The sequence below is a fragment of the Lissotriton vulgaris genome, chromosome 2_1, assembly GCF_964263255.1.
Source record: "Lissotriton vulgaris chromosome 2_1, aLisVul1.2, whole genome shotgun sequence".
NCBI classification, from domain to species: Eukaryota; Metazoa; Chordata; class Amphibia; order Caudata; family Salamandridae; genus Lissotriton; species Lissotriton vulgaris.
In genome coordinates this window covers 1,829,484,215-1,829,503,920 of record NC_141687.1, presented here as the reverse complement: position 1 = coordinate 1,829,503,920, position 19,706 = coordinate 1,829,484,215, and the positions used below count along the sequence as shown (strand labels likewise).

Sequence of the window (19,706 nt, the reverse complement as noted above, 5' to 3'; positions counted from 1 at the left end):
CCCAGATACTGACAAACAAAGGAGGGTACGCAGTTCCCCAGTGAAAGAATGTAAAAAGGGGGGCGGGAGGAAAGGAGGGGGATGGATGAACCAAAAGTGGGTGGAGGCACACAGGATGGGGATCCTCCTTGTTGGAACTAGAGTCCTCACACACCCATCGAGCTAGGTGACATGCTTCATCATATGAGCTCGCTCCTCGTTGGGTCGGCAGTGCAATACCCGACAGGCACCCTTAAAGGGGGTCTTTAGCGGAGATCTTTTGTTCCTGCCGTGTGGTGCAGTGGGTGTGAGGGCCCTAGGGGAGAGTGTAGATGTGGATGAGTGGTGTTTTTAAAAAAGGTTAGATAGTCCACAGTGCGAATTTAATAACGTGGTTAAAAAATGGAAAGAGAGGCTGCTCGCTGGCACAATGATCCATGGGAGCATTGCTCTACTCTATACTAACCGTCGACATGTTTCATGCTGTGTGTTCAGAGTGATACAGTGCATTTCTTCAGGACCTTAAATACCTATCTACACAATGTGGTCAGGAGGCAAGTTTCCTACCTACCACTGAAATACGCGGTGAGCATGTAGTCCCGCCACTTCTAGTGAAACCTTCACAGGGATGTCAAAAGACAAAACCTATAGGCAACAGTGAGTGAAGTCATCAACCTGGCCCCATCGATAGTGGTTCATCCAACCAGAGCATGTAGGCTTATGCTCAGTACTCAAAATGAAGCCTTGGTTAAAAAGGGGGAGGAGTATTAAAAAACAACGTGAGACTGGCTTGGGGATAACGCAATAAAAATACAGTAAGGTGCAAGTATCTCACCCTATGGCACCATACAGCAAGAATAAAAGATCTCGCTAAAGAGCCCCTTTAAGGGTGCCCGTCCGGTATTGCAACGCCAACCCGATGAGGAGCAAGCCCATATGATGAAGTAGGACACCTAGCTTGCTGGGTGTGTGAGGACTCTAGTTCCAACAAGGAGGATCCCCCTCCTGTGTGCCTACACCCACTTTTGGTTCATCCTCCCCCCTCTTCCCCCTCTTTTTACATTCTTTCACTGGGGAGCTGCGTACCCTCCTTTGTTTCATAGTCCTGAAATACCCACAGTGTATACACGTGGAGGCAGACTTCTGTCATATGGTGTGGACATGTCTGAAGATTGAACGCTATTGGACAGAAGCAGTGACGACCCTGACAGACCGAATGGAACAGCCTTTGTAGGTAGACCCCTTACACTGCTTACTGGGGCTGACTTTTCACACACATTAGAACAAATACATCACAAGGTTTGTGGATTTAGTGTTCATTCTGTTGTAGCCACGCAAAGCGATGGCATGGAAGTCTGCTGGGTTCCTACACTGTCCCAGTAGGGATCTTCTTAAATGGACAACTGCTGAAATGACTGCTTGGCTCCCACTCCCTCTACAGCGAGGAGTAGAACACGGTGGGACTCCTGGGACGCATATTTAGACAAACTGAGGCAGAAGACAGACGAGAGACTACCTTGAGGTCTGACGAATTCTGATTAACCCCTTCGGGGCTATTGACGAGCTGGGCTCGTCATCGCGCTTACCTGTCCTGCGCGGATGACAAGGCCAGCTCGTCACGTAACGCGGTAATTTTGAAATTGCCGCGCACAGCGGGAAAAGCCGCCGCGGCGAAGCGGTTAAGGCCCCCTTTGTACAGCTGACGGTTGGCGATAGCCACCTGGAACAGCCTCTGAAACACCGCCCTGCCCCCCACCACTTTCTGTTGAACATGTTGAGGGATTTATCCTACCCCTCACAAGGCACAAGTAGGCTTTTTTTTTCTTTTTTTCTTCTTTTTCGTTTACCCACACTTCAGGCACGAACAGGTCTCGTTTGGCTGCTGGAGAATTATTCTTTATTTGCCATGAAAAGCGGTATTGGATCGAACGAGTAGGAGGCAATGGTGTCCTAACCAAACTGCCTGTTGAGTATATCAACCTTGAACACTGGAACGATGGGTTAAACACATCCGTGAGTCTGAGATGTACAGACATCCACGGAGGACTCCGAGATTGTAATTTGCACTGTGTAATTGTTGTTGTCTGATGACCAGAATTATACACCTAAATGCAAAAGTTTCTATGTTAGAAAACTTAATAAAGAACTACTGGGCAAAAAAAAGTTGACTTAATATCCTTGCTGTTGAAGGCACACGAATAAGCAACCTAGAATGGCTTGGCAATCGCACTGTCATTCGCGGCGGCATTTGATTGATTTATTTTTACAGTGCAGATGATATGAAAAGTGCATGTGTTTCATCACGCTTGAATGTTGATCACGTGCACAGTGTTCGCACATTCTACAATATCTTGCATATTAAAAAATATATTTGAAGATACACAACCTTCATTTGACACATACCTCTTTGAAAGGAAATTGCATTTTTTGCAGTGTTCTCCCTATCGCAGTGTGAGAGAGAGTAATACTTTAGCGAATAAAAGCTGTAAATCTACAGCGTTATAAAGTTATCAGTTGTACCAAGTAAAACCCACTTATTGGGTGATGGCAAATTTGAGCAACATTATCCACTGGTTGGCGCTATAGGGTTAGCACCAGGTTAACTCCCCCTTGCTATGAAAAAGATAAAGGTATGCGAGTAATGAAGTCCTTTCTCTAAAAACGGAAGTATAGGTACATCATCAGTTAGTTGTATGTAAGAGAATCCCAGAAGAATGAAGACCTAAAGCACTGAAGAAGTAGTAATTTCTTTAAAATGTCATAAGCTTGCATTTTGTGGCAAATGGTAAAAATGAAAAAAGAAAACTTCGATTTTGCACAGGTAATATAAATGCACTAATGGCTACAGAAAGGAGGGCTCTTTCTCACCAACCTGACCCTACAGGCACACCTATAAGAATGGAATATCTCTGACAAATACCACGGCACTTCCTTTTGTCCTTAATTGTGAACCACTAAAAGTATGTGGTTGGCAAGGCCTCAGTGTTCCATCCTCTTGACTCTGTCTTTGAAAGTTCCTTTAAGGGATCATCGGTGTGTTGCATGCGATTTGCTCTTCCTAGCTTTTTCTGTCGCCACACTACACTACACTCTACTGCCCTGCTCCACCAGAGCCCTGTGTCCTCACATGGATCCAGGACCAGTTGTGGTCCTCACAAAGCCTCTGTTAGTGGTTGTCCATGTCATGTTCACAGTGGATTCAGTGTCTGTGAATGTGATTCTCACTTATCTGCTTTTGTTCTCTTCCATTTTAGGCGTTCCCCTGTCTACGCAGTGGGGGCCTCAAGGCTACTTCTACCCCATCCAGATAGCGCAGTACGGACTGAGCCACTATAGCAAGAACCTGACCGAGAAGCCCCCTCACATTGAAGTGTACGAGACGGCCGAAGAGAAGGACAAGACTGGCAGCCGGCTCGGTGACTGGAGCGTGCCCAGAGGTTGTACAATGTCCTCCATCTTTGACAAGTCCAGGTCCAGCAGCGTCAAGCAGTTCTCTGCTCCAGGTGAGTTACAGGGCTCCTACATTACGTGCTGCTTTTTCTCTGATAAAGACTGGGCAAAACGGACCCTAGTTCATTCCAGGACCAAGTTAGATGAGCAGGCATCACTCATGTACATGTGTCCCAGCGTTTTGAAAGAGAGCAAAAGTTGAGGGTGTTTTATGGGGTTTTTTTGGGGGGGGGGGGTGTAAGTGAGCTGCTTTCAGATAAGAAACCTTTTGAGTAGGAAGTCCATCTCGGTTCACTTTGCTTCCTTTTGTGTAATTTGCCATCTTTGCAACTGGCAAAGATCTGAGAAGGGACCAGAAGAGAAAGTACTCTTTCAAAGATCCCTTGTCATGTCCATTGAGCTGCATAATCCATTGGTGATTAAGGTGTTTGCATAGGCTAGCTGTGCCCACACTTGATGCGCTTTAATATTGGATGTGATGTGGTGCATTGGTGTGCACTTTGTCAGTTCAGAAGTCTTCTGGTCGTGGTTCAAGTCTTCATGGCTGCCTTTTTAGGCATGGTCTGGCAAAAAAAAAAACTTTTAATCCGTACTTGTAAAGCGCAAACTGCTCACCCTTACGGGCGTCAAGGCACTGGAGGCCATCGTGGAAATTAAGTGAGCTATTGCCCAGAGGCACATAGTGCTGAGCTGCCGACGGAGCCAGGGATCAAACCCTGATACTTGTGCTCTGAAGTCAGCTGACCTCGCCGCGGCACCCCCACAGATGCACATAGATTACTATCTGAGGGGCGGGATTGCCCCCAGCACTTTGGCAGGAATATTGCTTCTATTCCTGCCTTCTTGCTATAAGTAGCCATCTCCACCTGCCTAGACCATTTCAGTTGTAGAGAGACTGCAAATTGGCCTACCATGGTCTCTCTCATTGCAGCCCCCACTGGTACTGCAGCCAACCCTGGAACAAGATCTTTGTGTGTACTGCTGTGGAACCATGGCTATCATATTTTGCTCATTTTGAGGTGACCGAGCTCCTAGCCGGAGTACATCTAGATGGTCATGATTTCTCAGACCAGTTTTCCATTCTCTCTCACAAGAAGACATTTTTTCATGCTATTAAAACATTCTTTCCACTTGAAGAGGCCAGTAGAAGAGTGGCATCTACTTCCCCCATCATTCGTGGGGCCTGTACTGATCAAACTTAGTGCACAACCTCTTGTTTAGTCAATAACAGTCTAAATCCTCTGTTCCTTTGCACAGCATTGATACTTGTCGGTGCACATGGTGGTGGTGCCTAAGGAGTAACTGCAGAAGTGGAGCTCCAAGTCCTGCTGCCCTGTGTAGTCTTGACTCACCCTTTAATCTGCTGTGATTGAAGGCTGCACTGTAGATTCACGTTTCAATGGCTTTAAGGACTTCAGCGTGCCTCTTTATTTTTGGCTTGCTCACTTTCCATCCCTCCTGTATCTTATAAAGGTGTGGGGATAGGGTTGTCGTTCACTGGTAATGCATAGTGCCGTTGTTTTAGTTTCATTTAAACCTTTGTGAAGTTGAGGTGTAAAGGTGGTGGGGATGTGGGAGAAAGCAAATGACAGATTCTTAACTTGGTGGTCTCGTCTATTTTTGTCAGCTGTACATTCATCCCCTATTTCCCTAAATCTGTTTAATTCATTCTCTCAGCCTGATGTTCCCGACTATACAATATTCTTTACTCTACTTTTCTTCTTTATATAGGAGGTTCTCCTTTTCTCCTCACTTCCAAGGCCATACTGGCCGTACCGGGCATCGGCTGTTTCCCTGGAAGGCTGGAATGGTACGGGCTGGTTTTGCAGTGGTAGGGGACGATTTTGTTAGTGGGGGGCCGGTTTTGTAGTGGTGCTGCAATATCAGTCCCCTGTAACAAAAGCACCAGACAAGTGTTTGCAGCCTCCCCGGGCCAGGCAGTGCTTCCCCAGGGCCTGGCCCGAGAAAATTGCCAGGGCTGCTTTGGGTTCCCAGGCCGTCCCTGCTCACTTCCCCCTCCTTTTGCCCCCACTGTTTCTATCTTCTATCTCTTTCCCTGGGTGGTGATAGTATCTGGTCGTAATACATATCTTTAGAGTATCTTTAAAGGTGGGCTACAGCCTGTGGGGAAAAGGCAATGACAAATTTCTGAGAGTGCAGTATGGGTGCAGGATCTGTTTTATTGGTATAAACATGAGGTCATAAGTAGTGCATTTGATAGGAGAGTTGTGATTTTCATGGCAGGGACAGGAAGAGGTTTTTGTAACGAACTATAACTGGACAGTTTGGGGGGTGTTTATGGTTTATTTCCTAACCATAACTGCGCTTTAACTGTAGTTTTAATGGCATTTCTGATATTTTCAGCAATTTTTAGGCGTTCTAGGCAGAAAAACCCATAACTTACCTTTTAAGTTGTTCAATGTGTTACTGGTTTCTTTGATAATGTACTACATCCACCTTCTATGAAAGCAACTCCTGCTTGGCCTTCCATGGGCCACAGTAGGATTTGGCCGCAAGGCCTGAACTACGACCAGGAAGGACCTTTACTGAACACTCCGCAAGCTGCACTCCTGAAGTTGGATTTGGGAACCCTATGAAGAAATGGGGCACATGGAGGGAAACTTTTCCTTTGGGAGGATATATAGTTGCCCATCTGGGACCCCTAACATACTCCCTGTGGTCTAGGAACGCTCCCCCTCCAAGTATCCTTTGTGTAATTTTTAGGTCTCGGCTGGCGTAGGCTGCGCACATATGCAGTCTCGCTGGCGAGATTCAATGACATAGAGGAATTTTCACTGGCGAGGTTAAGCCCCCGCCCCTCTTTTCCATTGGCTGGCGTCACCGTTCATGCTAAACGGTGGCCAGCTATTGGAGAAGAGGTCCCAGTGACGTTCTTCTTTCTCTTTAAGCCCTCTCCTTTTCAGACTGGCTTCCTCCCCTTACGTTTGTAGTAAAACATTTCTTATCTTAGTGGGCGTGTTTAGGTCTCGCGTGGCGTACTGCGCACATGCGCAGTCAAGCTCGTGAAATTTTATGTTTTGGAGTGAACTTCACTAGCGAGGGTTAAGCCCCGCCCCTCGTCTCCATTGGCTGGCTTCCTAAACAGTGGCCAGCCATTGGATAAGAGGTCCTAGTGACGTTCTTCTTTCTCTCTAAGCCCCTGTCCTTTTCAGACTGGTTTCCTTGGCTTACGTTTGTGGTAAAAGCTTTCTTATCTTCTTTATGGGTCCAGATGGCCCCATAAAGAAGATAAGAAACCTTTTTAAGTGAGTAGGATGTCTGGGAGCCCAGTCTGGAAAGGAAGGGGCTAAAAGAGAAAAGTTTACCCGAGCGATGATTCTAGAGTGTGCTTTTGTGAGCAAGCAGAGCCTGGCATCCGGCCTCAGCCACCTCCCTCAAGGAGCCATCTGGGCACCCACTGCAGCAAAGCCTACCCTGCTGCCCCAGCCCCCACCCCTTCCTAGAGCCCCAGCACGTGCCCTCCCCATACCTTAACACCCCACGGCTTCCACCTTGCCCCCAAGAGACCTCTTCTGCCCTAGCAATCCCCTTTCTCTGGCCCCCTGTATCCTCTGACAGCTTCTCCCGCCACCTCCCCACCCCCCACAGCCCTGCATCTGAAACCATCATCCGCTACCACCCAAGCACCGACCCGCTGCTATAGCAACCACCCAGCCACTGGGGCACCAGCTGCCTCTTCATCTATCCTCGCTAAACCTAACAGCGCCCCCAGTACCGCAGCCTTGGCACCCCCCAAATGCCCCTCCTGCACCAACATCCACCATTCCCAATAGCACAGCACCCACATGTTGCCTCAGCAACCCCCCTGCCGCCGCTACAAAGAGCCCTCCCCTGACCTCTGAGACCCACCCCTTGTCACCCCCCACAATGCCACCCCCACCTGCCTCGACACAGTAAGAGCCTGGGACCGCACTCCCACCAGTGACCTGCAGTGCACCCCCAGATGTGCACTGCAGGCTCTGCGATCATTCAGCTGTTTTACAGGAACTCGAACCTGGGACCGGCATATTACACATTCACAGATCTCCGCAGTCCGCGCATCAACCCGCTCAGCTATCTGAATTGGAATTTCCTACCAGTAGTTAGCAGACAGAGGTCCACATCGGGTGCACAACCCACTCGGCTATCTTACCACCCAGACCTCTGCGGTGAATAGCTCTGCGATCTGACTGTAGTGGAAGCCTGGGAGCTGTTACTGCAATCTCCAAACCTGCTGAACTACCTTGCTTGCACTGGGCCCGCAAATGGTGCACGCAATTCTGCAGCTGGCACTCTTGATTTGCACTGATGCTTCTGAACCCCCCCAGGGCACTCAAAGCTAAGACCTGCACATTGCACTCGGACCTCCCAGTAGGAGGTGCATTAACCCACTAGCCTTTCATATTGGAATTTGAGCGGCATGTCGTTTTGATTTCCCCCCCGGGTCATTGCCCCACTGGACTAGCATCATCGTAGAACTGGAACCCCTGGCCTCGGGTCGCTGCCCCTTCATCTATCCTCGCTAGCCCCCAGTACTGCAACCCTGGATCCCCCAATCGCCCCTCCTGCACCAACATCCACCATTCCCAACAGCACAGCACCCACCTGTTCTGTCAGCAACCCCCCTGCCGCCGCTGCAAAGAGCCCTCCTCTGACCTCTGTGACCCACCCATTGTCACCCCCCACAATGCCACCCACACCCGCCTCGACCGAATAAGAGCCCGGGACTGTACTCCCACCAGTGACCTTCCGGGCACCCCCAGATGTGGACTGCAGGCTCTACGCTCATTCAGCTGTTTTACTGGAATTCGAACTTGGGACCGGCATATTACACATTCACAGATCTCCGCAGTCCGTCCATCAACCTGCTCAGCTATCTGAATTGGAATTTCCTACCAGTAGTTAGCGGACCGAGGTCCACATCAGGTGCTCAACCCACTCGGCTATCTTACCAGGACTGGAATGGATTTACATGTTTTATTTTTATTTATTTTTACCATTTGTAGAGCGCACTGTAACCCTGTGGGCACCCTGGCGCTGAGACAGCAAAAAAGGACCGGAATACTAGACAGTTGAGCTAGATGGGTGCCACTGATATAGAGTTAAAGACCCCTGGATCAGACTTTGGGGAAGAGCCACGTCTTTACTTTCTTGCGGAACGGCAAAAGGTTCTGAATGCTCCTAATTTCCAAGGGAAGGCTGTTCCAAAGGCGGGCAACCGCCACACTAAAGGCTCTTCCCCCCCCCATTGTTGCTCTTTGTCCTTGGTATCCTTACCGAGTAGGCAGATGCAGATCGAAGGTTACGAGTGGGTACGTACCAATGAAATCTGGCTTGGATCGGCTTTGGTCCTTGCCCGTGAAGTGCTTTAAACGTTACGCAAAAGGATTTGAACAGGATCCTTTGCGCCACTTTGAGCCAATGAAGCTCCGCTAATGCCTGTGCTGTTGAGGAGCGACATGTGGCACCCAGACCTCTGCGGTGAACAGCTCTGCGATCTGACTGTAGTGGAAGCCTGGGAGCTGTTACTGCAAGCTCCAAACCTGCAGAACTACCTTGCTTGCACTGGGCCCGCAAATGGTGCACACACTTCTGCAGCTGGCACTCTTGATTTGCACTGACACTTCTAAACCCCCTCAGGGCACTCCAAGCTAAGACCTGCACATTGCACTCGGACCTCCCAGCGACAGGTGCATTAACCCACTAGCCTTTCATATTGAAATTTGAGCGCCATGTCGCTTTGTAGTGCATGCCCTGTGTTATGAAAGTTGGTGTTTTGTTGCCTTTTCCATTGTCGGAAATTAACCTCCATAATTAAACAATCATATCCTTCCAAACTACCTTGCCCACCTAGTCCTCATGACTGTCTTCCCCAGTAACTGTTTGATGTAATCCATGTCCTCCTGTTATATGATTTAACAAATTAATTTCCTAGTCCCTCGTCATCAACAGGCAAGCGTATAATGTGGGGCTCTGTGTGTGTGTGGGTGGCTCTGTGTGGGTGGCTCTGTGTGGGTGGCGGGGGCTCTGTGTGGGTGTGGGGGGCTCTGTGTGGGTGGCTCTGTGTGGGTGTGGGGGGCTCTGTGTGGGTGGCTCTGTGTGGGTGTGGGGGGCTCTGTGTGGGGATCTGTGTGGGTGTGGGGCTCTGTGTGGGGATCTGTGTGGGTGTGGGGGGCTCTGTGTGGGGGGCTCTGTGTGGGTGTGGGGGGCTCTGTGTGGGTGTGGGGGCTCTGTGTGGGGGCTCTGTGTGGGTGGCTCTGTGTGGGTGTGTGGGGCTCTGTGTGGGTGTGTGGGGCTCTGTGTGGGTGTGTGGGGATCTGTGTGGGTGTGTGGGGATCTGTGTGGGTGTGTGGGGATCTGTGTGGGTGTGTGGGGCTCTGTGTGGGGCTCTGTGTGGGGCTCTGTGTGGGGCTCTGTGTGGGTGTGTGGGGCTCTGTCTGTGTGGGGGGGGCTCTGTGTGTGGGGGGGGGCTCTCTGTCTGTGTGGGGGGGGGGCTCTCTGTGTGTGTGGGGGGGCTGTGTTTGTGGGGGGGGACTGTGTGTGTGGGGGGGGACTGTGTGTGTGTGGGGGGGGACTGTGTGTGTGTGGGGGGGAGCTGTGGGTGTGTGGTGGGGGAGCTGTGTGTGGGGGTGTGTGGGGGGGGAGCTGTGTGTGGGGGTGTGTGGGGGGGAGCTGTGTGTGTGTGGGGGGGGGGGGTGGGGGGGGGGGGGTGTGTGTGGGGGGGGCTCTGTGTGTGTGTGTGTGTGGGGGATCTGTGTGTGGGATCTGTGTGTGTGTGTGGGATCTGTGTGTGTGTGGGCTCTGTGTGTGTGGGCTCTGTGTGTGTGTGGGCTCTGTGTGTGTGGGCTCTGTGTGTGTGGGCTCTGTGTGGGTGGGGCTGTGTGGGTGGGTGTGGGGCTGTGTGGGTGGGTGTGGGGCTGTGTGGGTGGGGGGGGCTGTGTGGGTGGGGGGACGTGTGTGGGGGGGGGGGGCTCTCTGTGTGTGGGGGGGGCTCTCTGTGTGTGGGGGGGGGCTTTGTGTGTGTGGGGGGGGCTTTGTGTGTGTGTGGGGGGATTTGTGTGTTGGTGGGGCTCTCTGTGTGTGTGGGTGGGGCTGTGTGTGGCTGTGTGTGTGGGGCTGTGTGTGGCTGTGTGTGTGGGGCTGTGTGTGGCTGTGTGTGTGTGGGGCTGTGTGTGGCTGTGTGTGTGGGGCTGTGTGTGGCTGTGTGTGTGGGGCTGTGTGTGTGTGGGGTGGGGCTGTGTGTGTGTGGGGGGGGCCCTGTGTGTGTGGGGGGGGGCCCTGTGTGTGTGGGGGGGGGCTCTCTGTGTGTGTGGGGGGGCTCTGTGTGTGTGGGGGGCTGTGTGTGTGTGGGCTCTGTGTGTGGGGGCTGTGTGTGTGTGTAGCGCTCTGTGTGTGTGGCATTTGCGAGAGATTAAGCTATTCCCATTGTAAATGACAATTCCATTTATTTATCGGTTTTCAAAATCAACACATAAATAAAACTGTTGTCATTTACAATGCGAATAGCTCTAACTTTTGCAAAGGCGAGACCGTTGCAATGTTAACGCTTGTTTATACAGGACACAGGCTTTAGTGCGTGGCAATCTTTGATAGTTTAACAGTTTTCGGTTTCTGTCAGTCAGCCTGATTGTTTGGATCTTCGAACCCTCAAAGAATCTATAAATCACTCATTGGTCAAAGGGAAATGCTTTTGACATGAAAATGGAATTGTATTTTTTTTTAATTTATCTCGGTTTTACTTAAAGGATCTGTAAATTAAAATTCCTCCTATTGGTAAAATTATGCCTTCGAGGCCACCTAACCTCTTTTGAATTGCAAATATGAAAAAAAAACGAATAACAAGATTTACTAAACCAGGCACAGCAACACCTTTGAGAAAAGTTCTACTTTTATGGCAAGTTTGGTGTCATTCGTTCAGCAGTTTTTCCTGTAGCTGACTGCAAAGTTTTCTACGGAAGGTCAAATGGGAAATGCTAACTTTTTGCACTGCCCTCCTCCCACCTCTTCTCTCCACCCCCCCCTCCCTACCTCCTAGCCAGATCAGCAAAAAACGTGACATGCTAAAATCTAGTCAATATTTTTTTTTTGATTGGAAGGTGTTTGGCAGTTTAGTTAAAGGACGCTAAAGATGTAAGCGAAGCAAAAAAGGGCTTTTCAATGGAAATTCACGTGCAAACACAACTAAACACTTGCTTTTGCGGAATGTTTTATGTATGCGGATGCACAGAATATAGCGCGCTACTGTTGAATTTGGACAGTGGCCATAATTCACGACTGACTGATCCTCATGTGGGTCATACTTACACTCCCTGACGCATATTACCATTGTTTAATGAAACTGACCCCTGTGCTCTGACAAAATGTTTGTGAATATTCCCATAGCAGGAGTCAAGCCCACCAGTCGGGGAAAAGGGGAACCCAAGAGTAAGGGTACGAGCACCACTAGAGACAGCAATGTGTTTTGAAGTGCATGCCAAGGTATATGTCGAACTAAGCACATACCAAGCTCTGTTTCACTTTTTTTTGTATTTCCTTTCTTAGAAACAACTGAAGGTGTCTCCTTACAGCTCGGCAACACAAAAGATTTCATTATTTCCTTAGACCTCAAATTCCTGAAGAACGGAAGTGTGTCGGTGGTGCTGGAAACCACAGAGAAGAATCAGTTGTTCACCGTCCACTATGTCACAAACACAAAACTAATTTCTTTCAGAGATCGGGATGTGTACTATGGCATTGGGCCGCGCACCAGCTGGAGCACGCTGACGCGGGACTTGGTGACGGATCTACGGAAAGGTGTGGGTCTCTCCAACACTAAGGCTGTGAAACCGACTAAGATCATGCCCAAAAAAGTAGTCAAGCTGGTGGTGAAGGGGAAAGGATTTATTGACAATGTCACCATCTCGACGACTGCTCACATGGCGGCTTTTTTTGCTGCAAGCGATTGGCTGGTGAAGAACCAGGATGAGCGAGGAGGCTGGCCAATTATGGTGACCCGCAAGTTAGGGGAAGGGTTTAAATCCCTAGATCCTGGCTGGTATTCAGCCATGGCCCAAGGGCAGGCCATTTCTACGTTGGTGAGAGCTTATCTCCTCACCAAAGACCATGTCTTTCTTAACTCTGCTCTTAGAGCAACAGCTCCTTTCAAGCTGCCGTCTGAGCAGCACGGGGTGAAAGCAGTTTTCATGAACAAGTATGATTGGTATGAGGAGTATCCAACCACACCTAGCTCCTTTGTCCTGAATGGCTTCATATACTCCTTAGTTGGGCTTTATGACTTAAAAGAAACAGCTGGCGACAAGCTAGGACGAGATGCCAAGCTCCTCTACAGTAAGGGCTTGGAGTCCCTCCGAGCAATGCTTCCTCTGTATGACACTGGCTCAGGCACTATCTATGACCTGCGGCATTTCATGCTCGGCACCGCCCCCAACCTGGCGCGCTGGGACTATCACACCACGCACATCAATCAGCTGCAGCTCCTCAGCACTGTGGACGACTCGCCTATCTTCAGAGACTTTGTCAAGAGATGGAAAAGCTACTTGAGAGGCAACCGGGCCAAGCACAACTAAAGCTCTCTACCAAAGTCTCTTGTTTCCCAGAATTGTTGGGGATATGGCGGTGGGGAAGATGTGCGGTGGATTCTTTTATAGATTCTCTCATACTGTGACTGCAGATCGTTTTTTTTTTTTTATTTAAACAAAAAGAAAAGTGTGAACTGATTTTGCAGTGTATGGATTTCCAATGTTGTACATTAATACTTAACTGTGCTGGATCGAATGGCAAGGTCAGAAGAGGATGCGAACCAAGCCACAGACGTGAGAGCACATTACAGCACCCTCCAGTCACGTAGCAATCTCTTAATTTCTGATCATAATTTATAATTTGCTTGCTTTTTTCAATCATTGCCTCAAAGGGGTCCACCCTGGGTGGATACAAACATTAAGTTCCAGAAGTGCCGTCCTAGCCGTCTTCACCTTTAGTGAATGTCCTATGTAGGCTTGGAGAGGTTGTTTACAAAACATTGCTTCTTTCCAGGCCATACTGCCATTTTTTGGCTAATAATGCTCCTACCCTGAAAGAGCGCACACACGAGGGAGGCTTATGATTATGGCCTGTATCGCAGGCTGGCTGTGCCATATTGTTTCGTAGGACACGTCTTGGTGCCGACTTACTTTGAGTTTTGCACAATGTCCTACAATACACAGTGCATTGGAAGAAGCAACATTCTAGCTATGATAGGTACTTTTGTATTGGGTGATGGAAGACATTGCACTTAAAGCTCCACAATTGCCATGTCTTGGTATCTGGAGTACACAGGATTGATCTGCTTCAGATTGTGGCATGCCAGTGAGTGGTGCATTGTTAACTGCTTGAGATCCTCTCACCCCTCACCTTCTAACCACCTCACTACCTGTTCCCCCTCCAGTCCAAAGAAGCAGCTGGGAGTCCAGCTCAGCTCTCATCTGAAAGTTATGCAAATGTGATCTAATTGTCCTCTTCAGGCAGCCAAGGCATTCCGTTTTCACATAGTGCATGACAATCTACATGAAGTTGAGCGTGCACTCAAAGTATCTTATGTGAGACGTGAGTAATGCACCCATAGATGGACTGGAGGTGGGTTAAACCTAGGTGCCAGTGTATCCCACTCTTGGTTTTACTGGTTCCAATCTGTGGCTTATCACTTGCTCAGTAGGTGTAATTGTGTTGCACAAGTCAAGTTCCTCAGCACACCAAACTCAATATTTCATGTTATTTTTATGTGTGCGTTTTGTATAGTCACGTTTTCTCCATGGCAATTCGCTGGACTATCTGCTTGAGGTTTCATCAGATGGCACTACAGACTTGCACAGCTTGTGATCGATTTGTGCATTTCTGTCACTTTAGATCCCCACTACCTGAAGATGGTATTTAAACTTCTGGAAGTTCTAGAGAGCTGGAGGGGGCGTTTGGGGTAAATTGCATTCTCTAATCTGGGATGGGGGACAGCCATTTAACATGCTATAGATGTCACCTGTGTGTTTGTTTGAGTGTCTTTCTCATACGTTTTTGAGCAGTTTATTCTTGCAGTGGCGGGGACGAGTGCACATTTTGTGTGAGCCAGAAGAAATGTAGTTGTATCTTTGATTTATTATTCTGCCCTTTGGAGCGTGAGGGTGGATCTTGGAGTCTGGACAGTGGATGTCAGAAAAACGCTCACTGTTCACTAGTCGGTGCTCATGTTTGGGGGTGGCCCCTTTGGACTGGCCTGTCGGAAGATCTTGAATTCTGACATGATGATAGGGCTTTGAAAATGGCAGTGCCAGTCTGGCATTTGACTGCCTCATCAGGAGCCATGCCAGAAATCTCACAGTTCACTGTTGCGGAGATTCCTCCAGTGCCTCTTGTTGTCATTAACACATATATATATATATATATATATATATATATATATAATTTTTTTTTCTTTAACTGGAAGTTTGTATTTTGTGTCCGATGCTCTCTGGGGCCACGAAGGTCTAGACCAATAGCTATCAAGGTACATGTGCCGGCAAGCGTTGGACAGCTGTTACTTGAAAATAGTAGCATGCAGGTGCTGGGGCGAGAACCTTATGGCTGTTCCTCTTCGTGGGCAGAGTAGTATCGCCCCTCCTGCTGTAAGTGCAGCGGTACACACATAATAATAATAAAATGGTTATTACCAATTTATTATTGTGTGCCACTGGCCCGCGCTGCTCAGACGTCAATGTGAGGGTGTGGCGGGGGCAACTTCAAGCAGATTGTAGGATGACTGCTGCCCATGCCAGTTATGAGTGTGAATGTCCGACATGCGCACTATAGACACTACAATCCCAGCACTGCAAAGCAGCTGTGGGATTTAATGCGCAGACCCCCAGCCTCAAAATGAGTGCTGGGGTAGCCTGCTACAACCAATCCTGGAGCTGCTGTAGTATTAGACCAGCTCCAGGATTGGTTGGATTTGTACAGGATGTCAACCCCCTTCCTTCCTTTTATCTATCGGTAAGAGGGCAGCTACGGATCGGAGTGCCGTCACCATTGATGTCTGCATCAGCATCTGTGTGTTTTCGGCATCATGTTCCACCCCACCAAAGTTTTGTTAGTAGCCGCCCCTAGATCTTGGTGCGATTTGTGGACATGTAAGATGGTGCAGGGAGAAAAAGTGTGCACTCTCAATTTGAAATGTTTTTTTTCAGAAAATTAAAAACACTTTTAAGGCCAGCGGCTAGGGAAATGTGAACTGGTGTGACTACATTTTAACATTGAGCTACGAGGTGACACCTGGTGGCAGAGCGTATGTATGGGGTAACTCCTGTACGGACTGGTGGGGGTTGGGAAGGTGGGAAATGGGAGCGCAGCAGGGCACGTGCTGAGACCTTCACTATTTGGAGAAAGCAGCCTCCTTATACCAGACTCAACCTCAACCACAGACACATGATCTATACTGAGCAGATCTATGCTGTGGATGATGGCATAACCAACTAGTGATAGAAACTGGAGTGTTTCAATGGCCATACTAGCGTTTTCACTAATATAGTAATTTGTTATTATACAGTGCTGCATGCTGCACATGGATGCTTCTGCCTATGGTGGATGGAAACAGGAATACGATTTTAAAGGCTATTGTCTATGACAAAACAGTATGGCTAGGGCAGAACCTTGCAAATCTGCGTCTGCCCTTTGGGCTTTGGTACTGCCCACATTTAATGGCCTTTGTCCCAGTTGCACAGTCCTTTCAAAGACACTGGAAACAGTACACTGTCCCCAGTGGACCCTTCTGCCTCTGTCGCTCAGTATTGGATTTTATGACCTTTTCTCACCCTCCCCACTCAGTTTGTCTCTTTTCACCATCTTGAAGTCCATCCCACTTGGATAATGGGACTCAGTGAAAGGGCGACCTTCTGATTTTAAGCCCCAAGTCTTTTGATTTTTGGAAATGATTGAAAGGGAATATAGCATCTGAGGTCCTTATATACACACACAACTGTGTCACAAGGTGTAAGTGCAGTGCGCTGCAGAGTGTACGCTTCTTCAACCACATCCACAGAGTTATGGGACCTGATATTCAGTTGAGGAGGACAAACCACAGCAAGCCATCGGAAGAACTGAGGACGTGAGTACGGCTCTTCCGCAGGTGATACGAATTATGTGCTAATGGGAATTGCCTGAAACCAGGCTGATCTTTCATCACTAGGTGCAGCTAAACATGAGAGCGTAGCGACCATTGCACATGTCTACCATTCTGTGGACCAGTATGTGAGCACAGGGTCACTTTGAGTACCATCTGCGTCTACTGTATCGCCCTTGAAAAACATGTCGTATGATAGTAAATGCTTGCTTCAAACCCATCTGGCTATAGACTTCCTGCCTGCTCTTTGCATACAGACCTTTGGTGACCAACAGCTTTAACCACACAGTGGTGACTGAAAGGCAAGGTCTGTGTGTTGATGGAGTTGAACTGCTGAACTCGTAGTCCAACTAGTATCGGCAGACATCTTTCAGACCCAGCGCGATGAACACTGTAATGCAGACTGCGTCTCATCTAAAGTTAAGGATCCTACTAGGCCACATAGAAAATGGGGAGAGTTACTAGGCCACGTTGAGCCCCGATTTCCTACTGGGACACTGCGAGCCTGGGAGGGAAAGGTGGAGTACCAGGCTTCATCAACCATGACGTCACAAGGAGAGCAAAGTGTTCTTGAGGCACAAACACCGAGCAAAGAGCTCTTAGGTTCTTTAGAGAGAAATCGTTTGCTGGCTTCTGAGTGCTCCAGCAGTAAACCAGGGATCAACACAGTTGGGTGCAGAATTCGAAACTCTACCTGGAGGAGAATCCTCTAAAGGTAGCTTGGAGATTTGCTGGCAAAGGAGATTGATTACACTTCAGAGGTCCTTTCTAGTGTGCCAGGATTTGTTTGAATACATAATGGGTAAACCGGTGATCCCTTTGCTAAGGAAGCTCGTGTCCTGTGGAACTAATAGGCAATTGCTCTCTTCAGCTGCCACATTTCTGTGATGGTGGAATCCAAACTCATCATTTTCGTCCAGTTTGTACTGACAGGGAAGTTGGGATATGGTTGGTGTGTGTGCGTGTGTGAGAGAGATATGTTCAGTTTTTGTGGCTTATGTACACCGGGCCGGTCTACCTGGCAGGCTCTGGCTCTATCTGTGCACTAATGAGAGCAGTTAACCTCTCGTTGAAGTTAAAGCCTTTTGTGCGCTGTATGAATTTTTCATTACAATGCTTTATTTCCATGTGAATTATATTGTGATTGAATTTATAGTGATGTAATATTTTTGTATTTAACTTTCAGTGAAAATCGATGACTAATTATGAATATATACAGATAATCCTACGGATAAAGAAGTAATTCTGAAAATGAATAAATAATCCTGGAAGTACATGGGTAATATTGAAAATTAGAGTTTAAGTCTGGAAATCAATAGGTAATTATGGCCAGTAGGCACTTTAGAGAAGGCATTCCTTGCATCACCGGTATCTAGACCTTTGAATCTGTGTGATCTTTATCAAGCTGTAACTCTTGTGTGAAAGGGATTTTGAATCCTTATCTGTAAGGTACGTGCAGGAAGGCTATAGATCTGGTGCATCGAGGTCGAAGGTTTGTGATGTCAGATGTGCAGATGTGCAGAGGTCGTTGTTGGTATAAAATGTCTGGTGCACAATGTGTGGTGACAACGTAGAGACCCTGTAAGCCGTCTATGCTGGTGCATCATTTGGGTCATTTTAGGTCTTTGCGGCCTGATGCACAGGGGTCCTTGAAGGCAAGCGATGCCCAGTGCATCATAATCCGTCCAGACTTCCTTTACCCATTGCATTGTACCTACTGCATATGAGTCATTAAATACCTGTGATGCAGGAATTTGGCACCTCAAAGTCTGCAGTTGCCAGTAAATGGGGGTCGTGGAAGGACTGAGTCGCAGGTTACACCAAAGCCCTCAAGGCCAGCAATTCAAGCTACATGTAGAAACTGAAAAGGCTTTCATTGTTCTGTGCACACTGTTCAAATGGCTATGGTGTGGGGTTTGCAGTTGCTTGGAAGACAGATGCCTGATGCATATGGCCATTGAAGATAATGCTTGATGCACAGCTCCCTTGAAGGACTGCTGTTTTGGTGCACTGAGGGTTGTTGTATGTCTGCACTGCCTTATGCACTGGAGTCTTTGAGAATCGCAATTCACGGTAGCATCACGGTCTTCTGGACTATGTGCCTTAAAGGCCTGTAGAGCTGGATGCTTATTAATCCTTGAAGGCCCTTGATGCCTGGTGCACTGAGATCCTAGAAGACTTGTGATGCCTTTGCACTGGGTTTTCTAAAGTCTACTGTGTCTGGTGTCCCATAGTCCTTAAAGACCAGTGCTGGCAGGTGCACTAGGATATTCGAGGGTCAATGATTTCATTCAGGTGCAGCTAAGCACTTGGTGGCCTTCAAAATCTGATATTCATTAATCTTCAAACGCAGACTCCTTAAAGGCCATTAATGGCGAGACCGGTCCTTTCTTCAAACACCTGCAGTGTCTAGTGCACATGGGCTATTCGAATGCTAGTGTTTGCAGTGCAGTCCTCTGCATCGTGGTCATTACCTGATAGGGTGGGGTCTTCAGAAACCGAAAAGTAACCACAATAGTTCGGCACGTCCCCAGCTGCCTCCAGTGCTGCTATCACTAACACTTGTCACTGTCACCATTTCTTACGTTTTACATGTGGTTTTCTGCACCATGTGTTGAATATGCAATAAATTGTTTACAGGGCACCCTCCGATAGGGATGCCCTTTGTAAAGCTGTATAAACTTTGCAGTCTAAGCGCAATGTGCACACGTTAGTTTTATATGAGCAAGACATAATTTTTTGCAAATAAAAGGGTACTTTTATGTTTATATACAAAGAAAAATGATTCACGTTTGTGCTTCATATTAAGCTGCTTTATATGATTGTAAAATAAATTTTTTATCTTAAAGTCTGAGGTGGTCTCACATTTGTTCTAGCCTTTCTGTTGGTGGAGCCTGCAGGCATGCGTGGAGAGCACTGGAGCCTAATCTTGATATACCACTCACCTTCGACCGCATATAAGTAGGAGTGGACGATGCTTAAACAGGTGGTTTGGGAGAAGACTGTTATCAAAGGGGACAGTAAGTTGTAAAGCACTGAGAGATGGTAGCATTCGTGTCATACCTCTGAAAGTATAAAACAAAGTAGGAAGCAGTGCAGTGGGTTCGGAGACAATTAGCTGTGAGACATCAACTTGTATAATAAGAACCTGTGTCTA

General features: G+C 48.1%; 1 protein-coding gene across 7 annotated transcripts in view; it reads left to right on the top strand.

Moving 5' to 3' along the window:
- GLCE (glucuronic acid epimerase) overlaps positions 1-19,397 on the top strand; it is a 384,995-nt gene extending 365,598 nt beyond the window's left edge. For all 7 annotated transcript variants that reach the window (XM_086957956.1, XM_086957951.1, XM_086957958.1 and 4 more), the window contains 2 exons: positions 3,234-3,482; positions 11,971-19,397. In XM_086957956.1, the coding sequence (XP_086814082.1) occupies positions 3,234-3,482; positions 11,971-12,995 (1,274 nt within the window). In that variant the 3' untranslated portion in view covers positions 12,996-19,397. The remainder of the gene's footprint in view (positions 1-3,233; positions 3,483-11,970) is intronic.
- Positions 19,398-19,706: the final 309 nt, after the last annotated feature.